Source organism: Caretta caretta, chromosome 2, assembly GCF_965140235.1.
Source record: "Caretta caretta isolate rCarCar2 chromosome 2, rCarCar1.hap1, whole genome shotgun sequence".
In the NCBI taxonomy this organism is placed as follows: Eukaryota; Metazoa; Chordata; order Testudines; family Cheloniidae; genus Caretta; species Caretta caretta.
In genome coordinates this window covers 233,341,058-233,359,546 of record NC_134207.1, presented here as the reverse complement: position 1 = coordinate 233,359,546, position 18,489 = coordinate 233,341,058, and the positions used below count along the sequence as shown (strand labels likewise).

General features: G+C 43.3%; 1 protein-coding gene across 8 annotated transcripts in view; it reads right to left on the bottom strand.

Annotated features, from left to right (window-relative positions):
- The window catches only part of MLLT10 (MLLT10 histone lysine methyltransferase DOT1L cofactor), a 234,905-nt gene that overhangs the window by 97,154 nt on the left and 119,262 nt on the right, over positions 1 to 18,489 (bottom strand). For all 8 annotated transcript variants that reach the window (XM_048837931.2, XM_075125910.1, XM_048837934.2 and 5 more), the window contains one exon: positions 6,105 to 6,200. In XM_048837931.2, the coding sequence (XP_048693888.1) occupies positions 6,105 to 6,200 (96 nt within the window). The remainder of the gene's footprint in view (positions 1 to 6,104; positions 6,201 to 18,489) is intronic.

The window sequence follows — 18,489 nt, the reverse complement described above, 5'->3', positions numbered from 1 at the left end:
GAGTTATGGATAACATTCAAGTTATAACTAGACCTAACTATGCTGTGAAGAAATGCCCAAAGACATAGACCCAGATCCAACATGCTTACTGCTAATTAAAAAGGACAAAAAATAGACAAAGGGTGTGAGAAAGAGATCCAGTGAAACAGGCAAAGCGATCATGGTAATGGAAGGGACAAATTTTTATTCCAGTAATTTTCCAAACTGGGTTTGATGGGTTTTTGTTTTGTTTTGTTTGAGGGGTGGGTAAGAGATGTTGGGATGAAAGGTAGTAGGTACAGGGTTGGTAGTTTTTTGTTTAAAGATGTTTAACTCCTTAGGTCAAAGTCCATGTGTCCATACATGCTTGGTACAGCACAACAATAACTTTATTAATAACTCTTGCCAATACAATTTCTTTTTAAAAAAAGCTTCTGTATTTAAAAGTTTTCAGCCACTGCCTCCTTACTTTTACAACTGTTTTAACCCTTCATTTATTTTACTTACTTTCATTTCCTACACTGGCCTATTTTCTGGTTTTTGTTTTAATTCTTGCCTATTAATTTTTCACTCTGCTTATTTCTAGATTTATTTTGTCTTAAACCTTACTTATCTTTTATCTTTGCTTTTATACTTTTAATTTTCCAGTTTTATTCTTAACTTCTTTTTGAAAATCTATTTCCTGGCCATTACACATTCACCTCTTGATTTACACTCATTACAATCTGATATTGATTATTACAATGTGGAGGCAACACCACAATAGTTAAGATCTTATCTACACTAAGGCCCAGTCTACACTAAAAATTAGGTTAGCATAACTACGTCACTCAGGGATATGAAAAATCCACACCCCTGTGCAGCGTAGTTAAGCAAAACCAAGTCCCTGTGTAGACAGCGTTAGGTCCATGGGAGATGGATTACCTACGTCCGATGGGAGAATCCTTCCCAGCAGCATAGGCTGTATATGCATTGAGGTGCTACAGCAACGCAGCTGTGCCTCTATAGCATTTTAAGCATGGACAAGCTACTCTTGGGGGGATTCTGTGTGACTGTGTGCCCGCAGAAAATGCCCTTCTGCAGATTTCCTGTGTTTCCCTGCAGAAAATGGGGGAAGCTGCGCAGGGGGAGGGGAGGTAGATCATGGGCACAGTTTTTGGGACGGGGGATTGCCCCCTCCAAACAGAGCTGAGGCATTGGGGGGGGTACACGGGGTTACATGCCACTGCCCCCCTGGTTGTACAAGAGCAGAGCTGCCCAGCTGAAGGAAGCTGTCTCAGCTCTGCTGACTCTGCAGCTGAATGCCTCCTGCGTCCTAGTGCCAGTCATGCTCCCCTTTTGTGTGCTGGGAGCCTTCCTGTTTTCTATTCTGTGCAACTGTGAGTGCCCGCAGTGGGGCTGGGTAAGGAGGGGTCAGGGAAATGAGAAGTGAGGGGGTGGGGAGAAGAGGCAGTAAGGAAGGAAGGGGGGTGGAATAGGGCAGGGGGAGGTGAATGGAGAAGAAAAGGGTATAGGGGAATCGTGGGAGCCCGGCAGGCAGCGTCCCCTCGGCAGCAGCTGGGGCTCCCCCGTTAAGCAGGCCCATCGAACCCTCACCCTGACAAGCCCTACTCCTCTACACCTGGACCCCTCCAACAAACCCCCCATAACCAGACCCTCACCCCACTGATCCCCAACCAGCTGCACCCGGACCCCTCCACTGAGCCCCCCAGACCGCTCCCGCCAAGTCCCACCTCCCCATACCCTCTGTGCATCCAGATCTCCCACTGAGCCACCTGCACCCAGACTGCCCCACACAGAAACCTCTCACCCCACACCTGAATCCACACTAAGCCCCTCCACACTTGGATCCTCCTGGGCTGAGCCAGCCTGCCCACCCACACCTGGTGCAGAGGGCCAGGACCCCGGGGTGTTTCTGGGGCAGGCCCACCCCTTGCATTGTATCAGGGTCAGGTCCAGCCTCACTGCTGAGTCCCTGTACTGGGGGAGGTGGGGTCTTCAGGGTGATCTCCCACCTCAATGCAGCCAGTGGCATGTGCTCCCCACTGCTATGCTGGAGCCACATTTATTTATTGACAAATAAAATTTGCAGAATTTTAAAATATTGTGCACATAATTTTTAATTTTTTGGTGCAGAATTCCCTCATCAATTAAGCATCCACAGCTGGCCAGTGTCAGCTGAGTCAAGCTCACAGGGCCCAGGCTGTGGAGCTGTAAAATATCGGGAAATCCTGCAAGACAGAACATTTACACTGCAATTTTACAGCCCTGCAGCCCGAGTCCCACAAGCCCAAGTCGACTGACACGGGCCAGACACAGTGGTTAACTGCTGTGTAGACATATGCCTAGAAAGGTTGGTAGGTATAGTTATATATAAAAAATGCTTCTGCTGATATAGTTTATACCAATCCCCTAAGCGAATTAAGATATATTAGAAAAAGACCTTTTTCCCCAGTGTAACTGTGTCCACACTCAGGCTTTTGCTGATATAAAAATGTTGCCAAAAAACACCCCACCTCAACGTAACCAACACTGGCAGAAGTTTCTAGTGTTGACCTTGCCTAAGGATGAGATAAGCTTACTGTTTAACAGTTGATTTTTCTAAGTGCTCTACAATTCACAAGCGCACAAATTGTTTTGTTATTATTGCTGTGCTTAATAGGGGTCTGAGAGTAGGGTTACTGGGCCAAATTTGGGGCCATTTAACCCAGGGGCTCCTAAGATCCAGCATCCTGAAATAAAGAACCTGACAGTAACATTTTTTGGGTTCCTATATTTTTTGCACGTACTGTAGGCTCAAAATATTGCACTGATCCACCCCAAACTGGTATCACCTGATTAGGTCTGAACTCAGCTAGCATCCAGCACCTATACTAGCACTTTGGTGAAGTAATTTTTAAAAAGTTAAGTGTTTAATTTAGGTCTATAAATTGGCTTGAGCCTGGGTGAGAGAGATCAATTTGTACATGTAGTGCAAGAATGTTGCTCTGAAATGAGCAAGTGTGTTTACAGGCACATCTGCTGTCTGTCGCTGGGTAGCTCAGGGCAACATGCCATAGCCATTGAACACGAGCAACTCCCAAAAACTGTGATTTTGAGTCCTGCCCTCAACAGATTTCTGAGAATGTCTGCTGTGCACTCTACCGTTCTCTGCCCACAATCTGCTTTGGGTGAGGGGCTGCACAGGGGCTCCACTTTTGGAAGTTTTGCCCTGAAAGAAGAGCCTTTTGTTTAAGAGTGGATATTTTAAAGTGCTTTAAAATCTATGGAGATACTCGGATTGTGTTGAAAAGTGCTATGCCAGGGCACAGAGCAAGTAGTGTGCATTTGGGGTCACTGGTCAACGAGTTCCTCAGATACAGCTCCTCCAATACAAAGCTATTTTTTACAATCAAAGTACTCTAAATCCCACATGCACAGGGAAATGGTCTCGAAAACTGGAGTACCACAGCAGGGTTTCAGACAGACTTTGGGATGAATGGACCACTTCATATCTCTGCAATCCTCCTATGGTACAGGAGCCCTTCATCCTACACTAGCCCTCGAAGTAGATTAAGGAGCATGGCATTCACCTCTGCCTCCACTTGGTAGATATACCCTCACAGCCCAATTGCCTCTTTCTTCCCTTCCGATAACCCCTCCAACCGTACTTGGGCCATGTAGGGAACAGGGGGAGAAGAGACCTGGTAGTTGAGTGGTGGTGAGGAAGACCCGTCAATCCTCCCTCTCCCTATAGGTTTCCCTCAGCCATGCCCTCTTACTATCATCACTTCCTCAAAATACAAGGGAAAAGGACTATACAAAACTTTGTTACACTTGACTAGCAGTGAACCTCATATTTTTCCAGAACACTGAATGTGCATAAACCACTAAAACCAGGAAATAAAGTGCTATGGGAAACATCTAGCACTGAGAGTGTTAGCAGGAGTGTTTGAAGAAGAACAATAGTATACCCTTACATTGAACACAACACAGAAAATGGCAGATTTTTTAAAGGGATTGGTCAGGTTTGGTTTTCTTCCACTACCAATTGCCATCTACAAAGGGGGACAGAGTTAAAGTTCTGTAGAGGGAAGGGCTGTGGACACTATTACCTTAACTTTATTTTCCAGCTTAACTTTATATTATCTGTGTTTAGAGGCTTAAGTATAAGTGCATTTGACATTCTGAAAGGGTTCGAGGCACTGCCGGTCAACCTTATCTCTGCATTAATGAAGATTTTGAGCAGTGAAATTATGTTTTACTTCGGCTTCCTCCCTGTCCTGCCTTCACCCAATTACCTCCAATCCTTCCCCTTCAGTCAAACCCTGTTAAAGATTATGACAAAAGCCTAAACAGTAAGGGAAAATTATGTGTTGCAAATGTAACCTCCAGGTTTTAGGAGAGAAAACAGGTATACTGGGGAACCCTGGCTGTGGCCCTATTCCACACATACTGCTACTGTCTCAACTGGAAGTCTTGGCACCTCTGAGGACTGTGACCTTACTCTGGAAGATGGATGCTGCTGGAACTCCTACCTCACATAACAGTGGGAAAGTCAGGGGGGTCCCTAGTTCCTCTGCTTTGTCTTGGTCAGGGAGGGCTTGCTCAGGGATCTCAGTGTAAGTAGAATATCCACCATTTACAAATGTTCATGCTTTCATGTTCAGAAGAACCTTAGAACATTAGGATGTCATCACAACATCCTTGTGAAGTAGATGAATTTTTTCCCCACTTGACTTAGGAAAAAAATGAGGCAGGTCAGAACTCAGAAGTTCTTGAATACCAATCCTGTACTCAGACCAATGCACCAAAACTTGTTCAGCGCTCTCAATATTTTCGTTTTATTTACTGTAAACTAATTCTATGTCCTACATCAAATCACAATAGTGTCACAGGCAGTTTCTTCTCCTACTACTCCTTCCATTTCCAGCCAGCTGAGTTGGAACACAATCCAAATATTGCCCACCACCAAATATTGTCTGTTATATTTAGCAAGTACAAGTATACTATGCAGGGACAGGACAGGACAGGACAGAACAGAAGTCAATAGCTGAAAAAAGGATGAGTCCAAGACCACAAAAGGCCATACATTCCAAGACCACAAATGAGCTTCTTTGGAACATTTCCCTTCACAAGACATTTGAGGAACAGAAAAAAGGCAAGCTTACTGTATTACCCAAGTTCCAATTAGATTATGAAACTGTAAAAGTGTGCACATTTCAAATGAATGTTCCTAATCTTGATGCGAAGAAATGAAAGTGTCCAAGCATACTGAGAACATCCGCTCTGTTGGTGATGGATCTACAAAACTTGTACAGTTACTTGAAAAGGTGATTACAGCTTCTGGAACCTCAGACAGTGAAAAGCAGAAGTTTCACATTTTTATATACAACCAGATTACCACATGGTAGGATCTGGGTGCAAGGTTTTGCCATCTTTCCATAGAAAGATAAAACAATTATACTGGTGAGTACCAAGAACTAATGAACTCAAAACACCTCTTTTCAGAACCATGTGTGAAACAGTACTGAGAACCTGAGATCCCAAAAGAATGGGAGAAAATGAATTCAAACTCCGGGGAAGGAAAACACATTCATAAGCTACTGCGTGCCCCCCTGTAACAGCACCAGTGTGTGTCATTTTTTGTAGTCCCTCTTACAAATATTCTTTACAACTTGGTATTTCACACGGGTCCCTCGAGTTAGAGTCAAGTCAGAGCCACAACAAGAACAAAGATTCAATGCAGCAGGCAGCTAAGAGGCAAAAATTGCTAACACTCAAGACATGTGATGTGTTGTGGATGTGTACTGTGCTCATGAGTTGTAGTTTGCAATTATTGACTTGAACGCTTCTTGTGTCAGTGATGGTCTAGCAAATGCTCCAAGAGCATATTACAATGGAGTATGAGTAACTTAATTTTTCATATTTCTCAATTCACCAAATATTATCACAGGGAAGTACAACTTCTTAAAGTCTCTATTGTCACTATATAGTAACCATTATGCAATTATAAAATTCGCAGACATTCTTCATATCACAGACACAAACAGTTTACAACTCTACATTACTAAAAACGTGTCAAAATGCAAATTTAATAATTCATTTGAACTTAAGCCTTAGAGGGGGGAAAAAAGAAAACTTACTTTCTCTGTAGTTACAGTAAGAGACGGAACCAAAGATGGTGAAGACTCAGATTGCTTCTTGTATTTTTGTTTGTGTTTGTCTTTTTCTTTATATTTCTAAAAAACATGAAAGCAAAATATAACCCAAGTTCAGGTTCATCTTCAACGTAATCCATGTTTGACATACATACTACAATTTTCTATTTAAACGTAAAAACAAATTTTGACTATAAAAGTTCTATTCTTGTGGAAGTCAAATATTACTAATATGTCAAATATTAAATTACGCACATTTTGTTCAGCAGAACCATAGTAATGTTTGCATTGAGAAGCAGCATACGCTGAAATTCTTTATTAGTTACAATCAGCATTACTGAATCTATTACAGTTACTAAAATAAAACCGTCTTGCCAAAAATCAAGATCTAGTATCATATTACAGAAAAATTGAATTAAAAAACTATATTGATATCCATTCTGTTTCAAAGATCTTGTATTTCCACCAGAATTATTGTATTAATGGTGAACATTTTATTTTTCAATGGGTTGCTGCTATAAATCAGTGGTAAGGCAGAATATTAACTAATTTACAAATCTCAGGCTTGCTCTACTACAGGTATCACAAATGACACTTTTACCAAGATGGCCACCTCCAGAAAACTACACTAATGTTATTTATTATAAACTTCAGTCTCAAATAAAGGGATTAGTTCATATACTGAGAGGAAATCATTCTGAACTTTCAGTATGTTAAACTGAGCAAAGAGAATATTTCCCTTTTAAAATAGTCTGAAAAACTACTTCTGAAATGTTACTTCTGCAGATTCACATTTGTGGGATTTTTGTGCATCTGTACCATATCTAGTAGAGCAGTACCATATGTATGACCATTCCTTCACAGAAGCAAATGTTTGGACACAAAGCTACAAAAAGTATGCATGGTCCCAACTCCCTTTGGCTAACTGAAAGACTCAGAAGAACTACTTCAAAAAGTAGAGAAGGAAGGTGGGCACTGTGGATCTGCAAAGGCATTATACTCAAGCCATTACCGGTAAGTAACCTTTTTTCTTCTTTTGAGAATTGTCTATGTAGATCCACATGAAGATTAAGTGACTATACAATCCCCAGCAGGAGAGCAAAATACTTGTTTAATAATGGCTGCAGAACTGCTCCTATGGCAACACTGTCAGAATCAGATGTCATATCAAGGGAGTAGTGCATGTAAATACATAGAAATATAATTCCAAAAGTCAGTTTCCACATATTTGCCACAGAAGAGCTGTCAGATAAGCATGCCATAAAAGCTGCTTTAGAACTAGCTGAATGGGCTTTTAAACTTCCTTAGTAATGGGTCACCAACTCAGTGAAAAAGTCTACATGCAAAGTCTAATTCATTTTGAAAATATGAGTAAAGCAAACTCCACTCTACACCCATAAACTATAAATAACTTGACTGATTTTCTAAAAAGTTTTATCTTCTCTAAACTCAGCACCCTCTTAACATGATGTTTATATTACCTAGCCTCACCAGGAAATGAATATGGCTTAAGAAAAACAGAATTCCAAAACATCTTCAGCATAAATATAGAGCAAGAACATAAAGCCATTTTGTCTTTGTGGAACACAGTATAAGCAGCGCCCACAACCACAAAAGCCTGTAGTTTGTTCAGCCCTCCACCACCCACACGCCCCCCTGCTCCCAGGAAGCTAGTACAGTAACACAAGATAACATTTAGAAGTGGGTAGTACAGACTGCTCTCCCGAACAGTTAAAAGGTTGTTTCCATTTGTCTTTAATTTTAATTTCAAGCCACTGAAATGGAAAAAAATATTCTGTCTGCTTGATATGTTCTATTCAGAACTTCTGTACAATGTCTAAGGACAGAGGGATCTGGAACCTCAGAGTGGAAAGCATAAATAACTAGAGCTGGACAATATTTTTAATAGTTTATTGGTGGATCTAAATCTATGTGAAATTGAGGCAAATTCACTCAATAGTTTTGGCCTGACAAAATATTTTTTGGGGATTAGCAGAGGCGGTGGTGGCCTCTCTCTTAATCGTTAGCCCAGTGGTTAAAGATTTCACATGGGATGTTGGAAACCAGGATTCCATTCCCCTCTGTACTTGTTGTGGCATAGGGATTTGAATTTGGCTCTCCCACACTCTGAGTGCCCTAACCACCAGGCTATGGAGTCACTCACTCACACACTCTCTCTCTGGCCCAATGACTATTTATTGTTATTCATAGTACTGTCAAAATTCACTCACCTAGGATGTGGGAGACTCAAGTTTAAGTCCCTGCTCCAATGACTATTTAATTATATATAAAAAGTGCAAATGCTTCCACAGACTAATCCACAGCCAAGTAGCTATGGCACATATTTAACTTCCTTCTCCACACTAGGCAGAAGAGGAAACTGTTTCCAGGTCTCCAACATCCCAGGTGAGTGCTTTACATCGGTATACTAAGGTTATAAAGTAGGTCACCACCACAACCACTATGCAAAAAAAGGTATTTCAAGTCAAACAAAACATGTTTCATTTAATCTAAAAACAGATTTTTTTGATTTACTGCATTTTTTGAAATTTTTGGATTCAAATCAATCTAATTTTTTTCTGAACTGCAAGTAACCTGAAAAATCATTTATTCTCCCAGATCTAGAAACTACTCAGTGTATTCTAAGAAATAAAATGTTGATATGTGTAATTAAAACAAACTCAAAAATATCCAAAATCGATGTTCGTAAAGTAGACAACCCATTGGCCATAGTTCACACAGAAAATCTTTTCCATTTCAAGGAACACTGGCTTCCTTGTAGGCGCCTTCCTGGATTCTAAAATTATGTCCTGCATCTCCTTGGAGCACTGAACACCTTGTACTCAGAAGTTCCAAGATTTACACCTTCAGATGAAAGGATTCTGGGTCTGACTGTCAAATCTGACCTCCTTCCTGGGCAGAAGATCTGGAAGCTCAGGATGAAGTACTGAAAATTCCAAAAAAGGTTGCATGAGCTGAAAATACCAGAAGTGACAAGCCCAGTCTGGAGTGATGAGAAGCAAGTGAGCTTTGTCTCCTCTTATCTTCCTCATAACACACAGAAAATGAACCACGAAATGCAAACAGGAAATGATTACTCCAGTACTAAAAAAAGCCATCTGTCAACATGCCAGTATCCTTTCCTGTCCTTTAACAAAAAGTAGACATTTACACACAGTTTTTTGTAGCAAAAAAAATAAATAAATAAAAAAAATCTATGGACAGATGATTCTCTTCTCCAGAACAGAGTCTGTGCCACTGCTGTCTTCAAGGACCATTTTTGTTGTTCCTCTTCCCATGCTGGAGTCTCAAAGAGTCTGTAGGCAAATTACTTTTCCCTAACAGATGAATATCAGTCTTGTGGATTTGATAACATGCACAGCAGTTCCAAAGACCCATCACCTTCTGATACAAAGGCTGAGAATGAGCACTTATTTCTGTAGCACATGAGTGTGGTACTGTCAGTTAACATCTAGCTACATAACTCTCAATTTTGTGTAAGGAAACACTTCAGAACCCAAAGTATTGCTTGTAATTCTAATATATTTATCTGAAGCATCATCTCCCCAAAAGTCCTCAAAGTTTATCTTTAAACCCAGAGCTTGAAACAGGATTACTTTCAGAGACTGACAAACTCCTTGAAAGCCGTGGGTTTGAACTGACCAATCATCCAACTACAGATATCTATGAGATTCCTAAATTTCTGAAATGAACTGCCTTGACTGCCCCACATTTTGTAAAAACCCTGGGAGCTGTTCAAAAGACAGCGCTTTATAACTATGAATGTTTCTTACACAGAACTAAAAATACTGTTCACTTGCAACTCTGATAGAACAATGGCAATTTAAGCTTAAACATTGAAAGGCCTAAGCCAGTCCTAACAGATAAGGACAGGATAATGGATTCCACCACCATCATAACATAATACTTGAATCTCCAGATATATTTGTTCAACTGTCTCCAATCTAATAAAGCAGGGTGGATAAAAATCAATTATTTTTTTTAAAAAAACAAAAAATCAGATTTTTATTTAAATCGAATTTTTTTGATAAAATGCTTTTTGAGAAAAAACCTATGTAAAGATAGTTTTAATTAAAATACATTATAGCTCAAAGATATCTCATCATGGAATAGGGATTAAAAATTCTAATTCTATAGTATGAGACAATATATTCATGTAATGTTTAAGAAAAGTTTTGTAAATGAGTTCCAATAGTTCATGGATTAGGGACCCAATCCCTAAACCCATGGATTAGGGGTTCCAGGGACTTCTGTATAGATTATTTAGGTTAATCTTTCTATCTACCCAATGGGACTTAGTGCTCAGTCTAGAAGATACCATCAGAAATGTTTAGTTTTGCAAGAACTGGCCTAATCTGATGACAGTTTGTGAACAAAATTGTGAAAAGATAGATGGCACTGTCACAGCCAAAGTTCTCAACATTGGGCTTAAGAGAAACGCTGAACACATGCTGAGTACCCTGAAGCTTATTTCCGTAGCCTTGAACAAAATGCAGGGAAATAGCTGTTTTATTGCTGATGCTGTTGAAATTTGAAAGGAACTGAGTGAGATCTTAAAAAGAGAAATATGCAACAACAGAGTTAAATTACAAGCATTATCTCCACCTCATTTTCTTGCAAATATTCTCAATACTCAGTACGAGGGTCAAACCTTAACTGCTGAAGAAGAGGAGTTGGCTATGACATGGACATCCATCAATCATCACTCCATAATCCCAACTATAATGAACTTCAGAGCTAAGGGTGAACCATTCAAGAAATATATGTTTGCTGCTGATGTTTTAAAGAAAGTCACACCAGTGAACTGGTAGAAATCACTTAAGCACTTGGATTCAGAGACTGTTGAAGTGATAATCTCACTTTTAACAGCAGTACCTTCTTCTGCCGATGTAGAAAGAATATTTTCTTCCTTTGAACTAATTCATTCCAAATTGAGAAATCGTTTGGTACATGAAAAAGCAGGAAAGCTTTTCTTTTCCAGATTATGAACAAACAGGAAAATGAAGGTGAAGATGACTGAGTTAGCTACAGAAGCCAATATTTTAAGTTTCTCGTGTTGACCTGGCTGACAGTGGATTTAATTTATATTTTTTAATATTTAACTATTTTACTTAATAACAATTTTAACACAAACAAACCTGATTTTAAAAAACTTGAATGTTTAACTAAATTCAAAAATTCATATGCTTGTTTTGTTAAAATATTATATGCTTGCTGTTGAAGAAAAAAATCCAGAATGCCTAATGTTGTTGTTGTAGTTAAATAAAACAATTTAAATGTCCGTCTGGTGATGTTCTCCTCCTAATACAGCATAGCAAGAAAATCCTCCAAATAGTAATGATTAACCTGTTGAACTGGAGATATTTATGAAGTCATTGGGAGGTGAACTATCTGCTTCTATTACCTTTGGTAAATGAAATAACCAAACAATCATTCATTTTCTGATATAGCTGTAAAACTAATCTGAAAAGTTTTCAAAATAAATCACTTTAAAAATGTATACTATGTACCTTCTAAAAATGAAACGTATATAGATATTAAAGTCAGAAGGGACCATTATGATCATCTAGTTGTGAAGAATATGTATTAAGGTTATAACAACCAACAAGAATGCATTTTATGTAGAAATCCATGATTAAATCAAGTCTTCCTGACTAGTGATTTAAATCAAATCCACGTTGTAATAAAGTAATATAGATCTTCTAAGACCATGAAAATAGATCCCTGAAAAAATATAGAGAAGATGGGTTAGGAGGCAGCACCTAGCAGAACTGCATTGCATAGCCCTTCTGGATGACTTTTAGGACCCAACAATCCATAACAATGCCATCTCAGGCTGCCAGGAAATGAATATACCAGTGCTGAAAAGGGAAACAGAAGGGTTCAATACAAATGCTCTGGATCAAGACTCATGTGTTGCATGGAACCAGAACAGAAGTTCACGCAGAAGCCTTCTACCAGTACTTATTCTTCAGTTTCCTACACTGTTGGGGGTAAAGGTCTTCGATAAGCTGACAATTAAGATCAAAGCAGTGACTTTGAAACTTGAAGTCTAGTATCTAAGACTTATAGATTCATAGATATTAAAATATTAGAATAGATACATCCCTAGAGACCTGTATTTGGATCCATGTTCCTTCTTCTAAAGTGGATGATACCTCCCCTGCAGAGAGCCATACGTCTTCCTCCTTTTCAAAGTGGCTGATAGGGCTTGGATGCCTATATATAAACTGATCCCAGCTGGACCAAAGATGATATGCATCCCCTTTATAGCCTCAGGTCTGAACATTTAAGATTCATGAGGTGGACCTCAACTGGGGTTACCAGGTGTCCGGTTTTCAACCGGAATGCCTGGTCAAAAAGGGACTCTGGTGGCTCGGTTGGCACTGCCGACCGGGCCATTAAAAGTCCAGTCAGCAGCGCAGTGGGGGCTGGGACTAAGGCAGGCTCCTTATCTGTCCTGGCTCCATGTGGCGCTCAGAAGCAGCAGTATGTCCCCCCTCCAGCTCTTAGATGTAATGGCAGCCTGGGGGCTCCGCAAGTGGCCCCCGCCCAAAACGCCAACTCCACAGCTCCCACTGACTGGGAAGCATGGCCAATGGGAGCTGCAGGGGCTGTGACTGGGGCAGCGTGCAGAGCTGCCTGGCCATGCCTCCATGTAGGAGCCAGGGGGGGGACATGTTGCTGCTTCCGGGAGGCGCCTTAAGTAAGTGCCGCTGGGAGCCTGTACCCCTGGCCTCCCCCCACACCCCAACCCTCTGCCTCAGCCCGGAGCCCCCTCCCATACTCGCACCTCCAGCCGGAGCCTTCACCCCCTCCCACATCCCGACTCACTGCCTCAGCCTGAAGCCCCCTCCTATACCCTAAACTCCTCATTCCTGGCCCCATCCCGGAGCCCACACCCGCACCAGAGCCCTCACTCCTCCCGCACCCAAACCCTCTGAACCAGCATGGTGAAAATGAGTGAACGAGTGAGGGTGAGGAGAACGAGCGACAGAGGGAGAGGGATGCAGTGCGTGGTGGGCAGGGCCTCCGAGAAGGAGTGGAGCCTCAGAGAAGGGGAAGGGCAGGCGTCAGGGCAAGGGTGTTCAGTTTTGTATGAGTAGAAAGTTGGGAATCCTAACCTCAACTGCTCCTAACCAGCACAGCCATTTTAGATAGCTGTGGACTTGACACCGGCAACTATATATCCCATAAATGGAGATCTGTAGAGACAATTTTCAAAAGGAGAATACATTGATAATCGCATTTAAACAGATATGCAATGAAGCTTGTGATAATGGGAAAATATTTATAGTGGAAAGACCATATGGTAGGAAAACATTTATGGTACTGATATTAAATATATTTTGCACACATATACATATGCATACACACAAGAACAAGCAAACCTTAATCTAGGATATAGCTAAACTACAACTAGCATAACCAGAGATTCATATTTCATAGCTATGATTAATCAAAAAGCTTTATTCCACATTTGGGAGCTCAAGAGCACCTGTCTTTTTTTTTTTTTTTTTAAAGTTATATAACACCTATTTTAATTACAATAATTTCAGGCTGCAGGACAAGAAAACAGACAGCAGTATATCATTTTGGAATACAGAAGCAACTACTATTCCACACACTGTTCTCTATGAAGAAAAAAATGAGAAGACAAGTCATACTTCTATTACTTCACAAAGGCCAAAGATTTAATGTTATTAAATGATAAACTTTTATGAGTTATTGATGGGTAAAAATTCTTCAGTTCATTTGACTGAACTGCATGCTGTGCGATCTAGATTATTTCAGGGGATCAAAAGTGTTCATCACTTGTTTTCTTTCATACACTTACAGATGTAGCAAAATGTCTACCATTAGCTACCAGGAGAAAAATGTCACCTCCTATGTAAAATAAGCCCAGAAGTCTATTTCATAGCTGCCACTTTATGTCTAGGAAAATGCTTACAGGACAGTCAACCAAATTTTAGAAGACCTAAATGTAGGACATCTTTCTTCTGGTCACAGAAATCCTGGGGCCAAAAAGTATTCTAGAATTCCGGGATGAAGTGGTAAGGAATAGGGGGGACTGACCTAACACATGTGGGAGAGTTTTGTAGGACTGTCCAACTGGGAAATCATGTCTGGAGTGTGTAGGGTTGGGCATTTGTCCAGTCAAAAAAGAATTGATCAACTGATCTGTCAAATAATGCCCAAAATAGTAAAATATCTTAAAGCACCAATTTATTAGAACAGCCAAGTAAGACTTTGTGGTCTCCAATAGGCTTAGCCTTAGATAGATACTTATGCCTAATTACAAAACACACATTACTTAAATGAGTTATTTTAACTCAGAACAATGCAAAACAATTAAATTAAGTTCTAAAACATGAAAGAATAAGTAGAGATTACTTACTGTAACTGGAGATTCTTCAAGATGTGTGGTCCCTATCTGGATTCCAAATGCATGTGCACATGCATACCATGCACCAGAGCCGCAAATGTTCATAATAGTGTCCGTTGACACGCATGTGTATCATGCATCAACCACACGGTGGATCCGAGGCTTTAAGAGGCTGTGCGGGTTGACACCACTCTAGTTCCCTCACACCAAGAATCAAAGTAGCCCAAAGCAGAGGGGATGGAGGGTGGGATTGGAATGCAGATAGGGACCACACACCTCAAAAAACTCCAGTTACAGTAAGTAACCTCCACCACTTCTTCAAATGATGGTTCCTATGTGGATTCCAAACACGGGGAGAGTAGCAAGCAGTGCTCAGCGCAGCAGTGGGTGCAAGGGATCTTAAGAGGACACAGTTTGCAGTACAGCTCAACCGACTGCTGCATCAGTCACCAATGCAAGGGCAATGGCTGGAGAAGGTGTGGACAGAGCACAAAGTGGCTGTCCAACAAATATCCTGCCATGGAACATCTACAAGGAAAGCAGACTGTATATGCATGCATGGGTGCGCTGTGACACCCGGGAGAGAGAGAGAAACATGAGAGAGTGCATAGCATTCCGTGATAGAACGGGAGATCCAGCTGGAGAGGCGTTGTGAGGAGAGGCCGCGACCCCAGGAGTGCTCAGCAATGGCGATGAAGAGCCAGGGTACACCCAAGAGGCATGAGTACACTGGAGATAAAAGACTAGCACTTGGCAGACATCAAGGGAGTGGCATGTTTGGCTCCCTGGAGGAGGCATACGGTTTAGGGTAGAAGACTGGGAGGTGTATGCACTGGTTAAGGTGAAAGGGAGAGGCCACCTTGTTGAGGAATTTGGGATGAAGCCGCAAAGAGACCTTATCTTTCTGGAAGATGGTGAAAGGCAGGTCTGTGATCATGGCTGCCAGTTCGCTAACGTGCTGTCAGGAGGTGATAGCCAACAGGAGGATCATCCTCATGGAAAAATTGGTGAGGGAGCAGACCATGGAGGGCTCAAAGGATGACTTGGAGAGGACAAGATTCAGTTCCCAAGAGGCAGTAGTCTTCCGCATGGAGGGGAAGACACTGAGAAGGCTGTGAAGAAAGCTGGCAGTAGTTGGGTGGGTGAAGAAGGAAAAGTCATCCACAGGGAGAAGGAAGGCACTGAGTGCCACTAAGTGGATACGGATGGAGAAGTGGGCAAGGCCCAACTAGTGGAAGTGGAGAAGGTAGTCCAGGAGGACGAGGATGGACAAGGAGTCCAGGGGATGTTGGCGACAGTGTGAAGAGGTGCCACTTAGCCTGGTAACATTCCCAAATGGACTGGCGCCTGCTATGAGTGAGCATGTCACACACGGGGGTGAAGCACACGGTCTACATGTGAGACCCCCACCCTCTCTAGGCCATGAGATGGAACTTGCAGATGAATTTGTTCAACAACCGGAGGTCTAGAATGAGGCGAAGGCCACTTCCTTTCTTTGACACGAGGAGATAAGGGGAGTAGAAACCACGAACAGAGAATGTGTTCTATGGTGCCCTTGTGGAGTAGGGCAGTTGCTTCCTTTCACAGGAGGTGCTACTGGGAAGGATCTGGAGGGTGCCAGTGGTAGGGCTGGAAGGAGGGAAGGAGAGGACTTCAATGAGGTGCCCCTGGTGAACAATGTCCAGCACCCAACAATCAGTGGTGATCCTGCCCCAGTGGTAGGCAAAGAGGGCAAGACAACCCCTGAAGACGATCTGTGGTGTGTCCGGAGAGATGGATGGGGCTTTGCGGGTTTTCGAGGAAGGAGTCAAAAGGACAGCTTAGTCAGATGTTGTGGAAAGGTGGAGGCAGTGGAGGTAGCAGAAGAATAGTAGTGGGGCCGCTGAGAGCACGGCTGGCAGCAGGATGGTTCAGGCAACTGTTGGGGGAAGGGCTGGTAGGTAGCACAGGGGCGGGGCCAGAAAGACAACTGTTGCTGTCTGCAGACAGGAGCCGGGGCATAGATGCCCAGTGACCACAGGGTGGCATAGGAAGCCTTGAGGAAGTGAAGGGACTCATCCATCTTGTCACTTAACAACTTATGGTTGTCAAAAGGGAGGTCCTGGAGGATAGTCTGGACCTCCTTTGGAAACCCGCTAAACTACAGCCAAGAGTCATGGCGGAGCACTACCCCTGATGCTACATAGCAGGATGCAGTGTCAGCAGCATCAACTGCAGCCTGGAAAGCCACCTTGGCAACCAACTTGCCTTGGTACAGAAGGTCTTGAAAGTCCTGTTGCTTCTCTGGAGGAAGGAAGGCTTGAAGTCCACTACACGGAGTAGGAAAGGAAGTCATACTTGGCCAAGATGCCCTGGTAGCTAGCAATGAGGAACTGCAGGCCCGCAGATGAACAGACTGTGTGTCCTAGAAGATCCAGCTTCTTCGCAGCCCGCTCAGGTGGTGTGAACTTGAAATGTTGTTGACTGGCGCGCTCGGTGTCCGTGTGTACAAGGCAGTGGGTGTGTAAATAGAAAGTTCATACCACTGGATGCTACATAATGGCATTCTGCCTGCTTCAGGGTAGGGGCACAGGAGGCCAGGGTGTGCCAGTGCCAGACAGCATGAGCAAGTTGGCTTCGTGGCTCAGCAGGACAGTATGGGAGGGTGCCAGGGGTTGTATAATGCCCAGGAATTGATTCTGAGGGGTCCATGGGAAGACAGAGCTGCAGCCACATGGCGAAGTAATCCATGGTACTGGACATGGTCACTGGCAGGGGAAAGAGCAGGGGGAATAAGCGCATTGTTCAGTGATGAAGAGGCACCAGAGGGGACTGGGGGTGCCACCAGTGCCGATGGTGTCAACAGAGCAGGGGCATCCTGAGTCTCCTCATAAGATGGCCAGTGATGTGGGCATGGTTGTACCCCACATTCACAGTAGTAGGCCAGTAGGGCCAGGCATAGGGATCAATGGGCATCGGCGTCGTCCATAGGTAGCGGAACCACGGGTCGGCCAACAGACTGTACGCCGATAGGTAAGGTCAGTGCCAAGTGTCTGGGCTGTAGGACCAAGCAGGCGAGAAGGTTGGGTCTGGCTTGGAGGACCACTCTGAGTCAGAAGATGGGTCTGGCAGGAGTGGGACCATCTGTGCCATCGGTAGAGCAGGATGGTCCACGAGGAGAAGAGGTTCATCCATCGGGGGTGCCGGTGGAGAAGGTCAGAGCAAAGCAGGATGCTGGTGGAGCAGGAGGAGCTCATATACCGGAGACCGAAGTCTCAAAGTAGGTGGAGGACCGGAGCACCAAGGAGAGCCAGCATATGACAGGAGGAGCTCACCATCAGCGTAAGGGAAGACAAGAGCCCCGGTATGTGGGCAACTAGGTGTGAAAGTCTGGATGGTCCAGCGGTGTTGACAGTGGCCCAGGCACCTGAGCCGAGGGCAGCGCTGGCAGAGCCTGAGGATGCTTAGACTTATGCTCCATACGAGACTTCTTTGGAGCAGGGGCATCCGCATTGATGCGTGACTTCTCATCTGACCTGGCATAGCTCAGGGAGGCAATGCTGCATTTGGCGGCAGTCCCCGTCAGGGAGCCACCTTTAGCTTATGCTTCTTGCATGCATGGTGGGGCTTCAATGGGTGCATCAGTACTGTGGGTGCCACACTGGAAGGTGATCACCACCAATGACAGGAGCTGCTCTGGCGGGCGGTGCTGGATCCAGCTGCACACATGGGAGCATACCCTCCTCCATGAGGTACTTGTGGAGGCAAAGTTCTCGGGTCACTTGAGTTCTGGATAGGAACAGACGGCAGATGGAGCAACAGGCAACGATGTGGGCTTCACCAAGACAGTAAAGACAGTGGTGGTGTTTGTCACTCACAGAGAAGGAGCGTGGACATGAAGCACAGTTTTTAAAACCGGCTTGCCGGGACATAGTCCCCAGGCTGGGGAAATGCCCCAGAGAGGGGAAAGTCCAAGGAGAGACC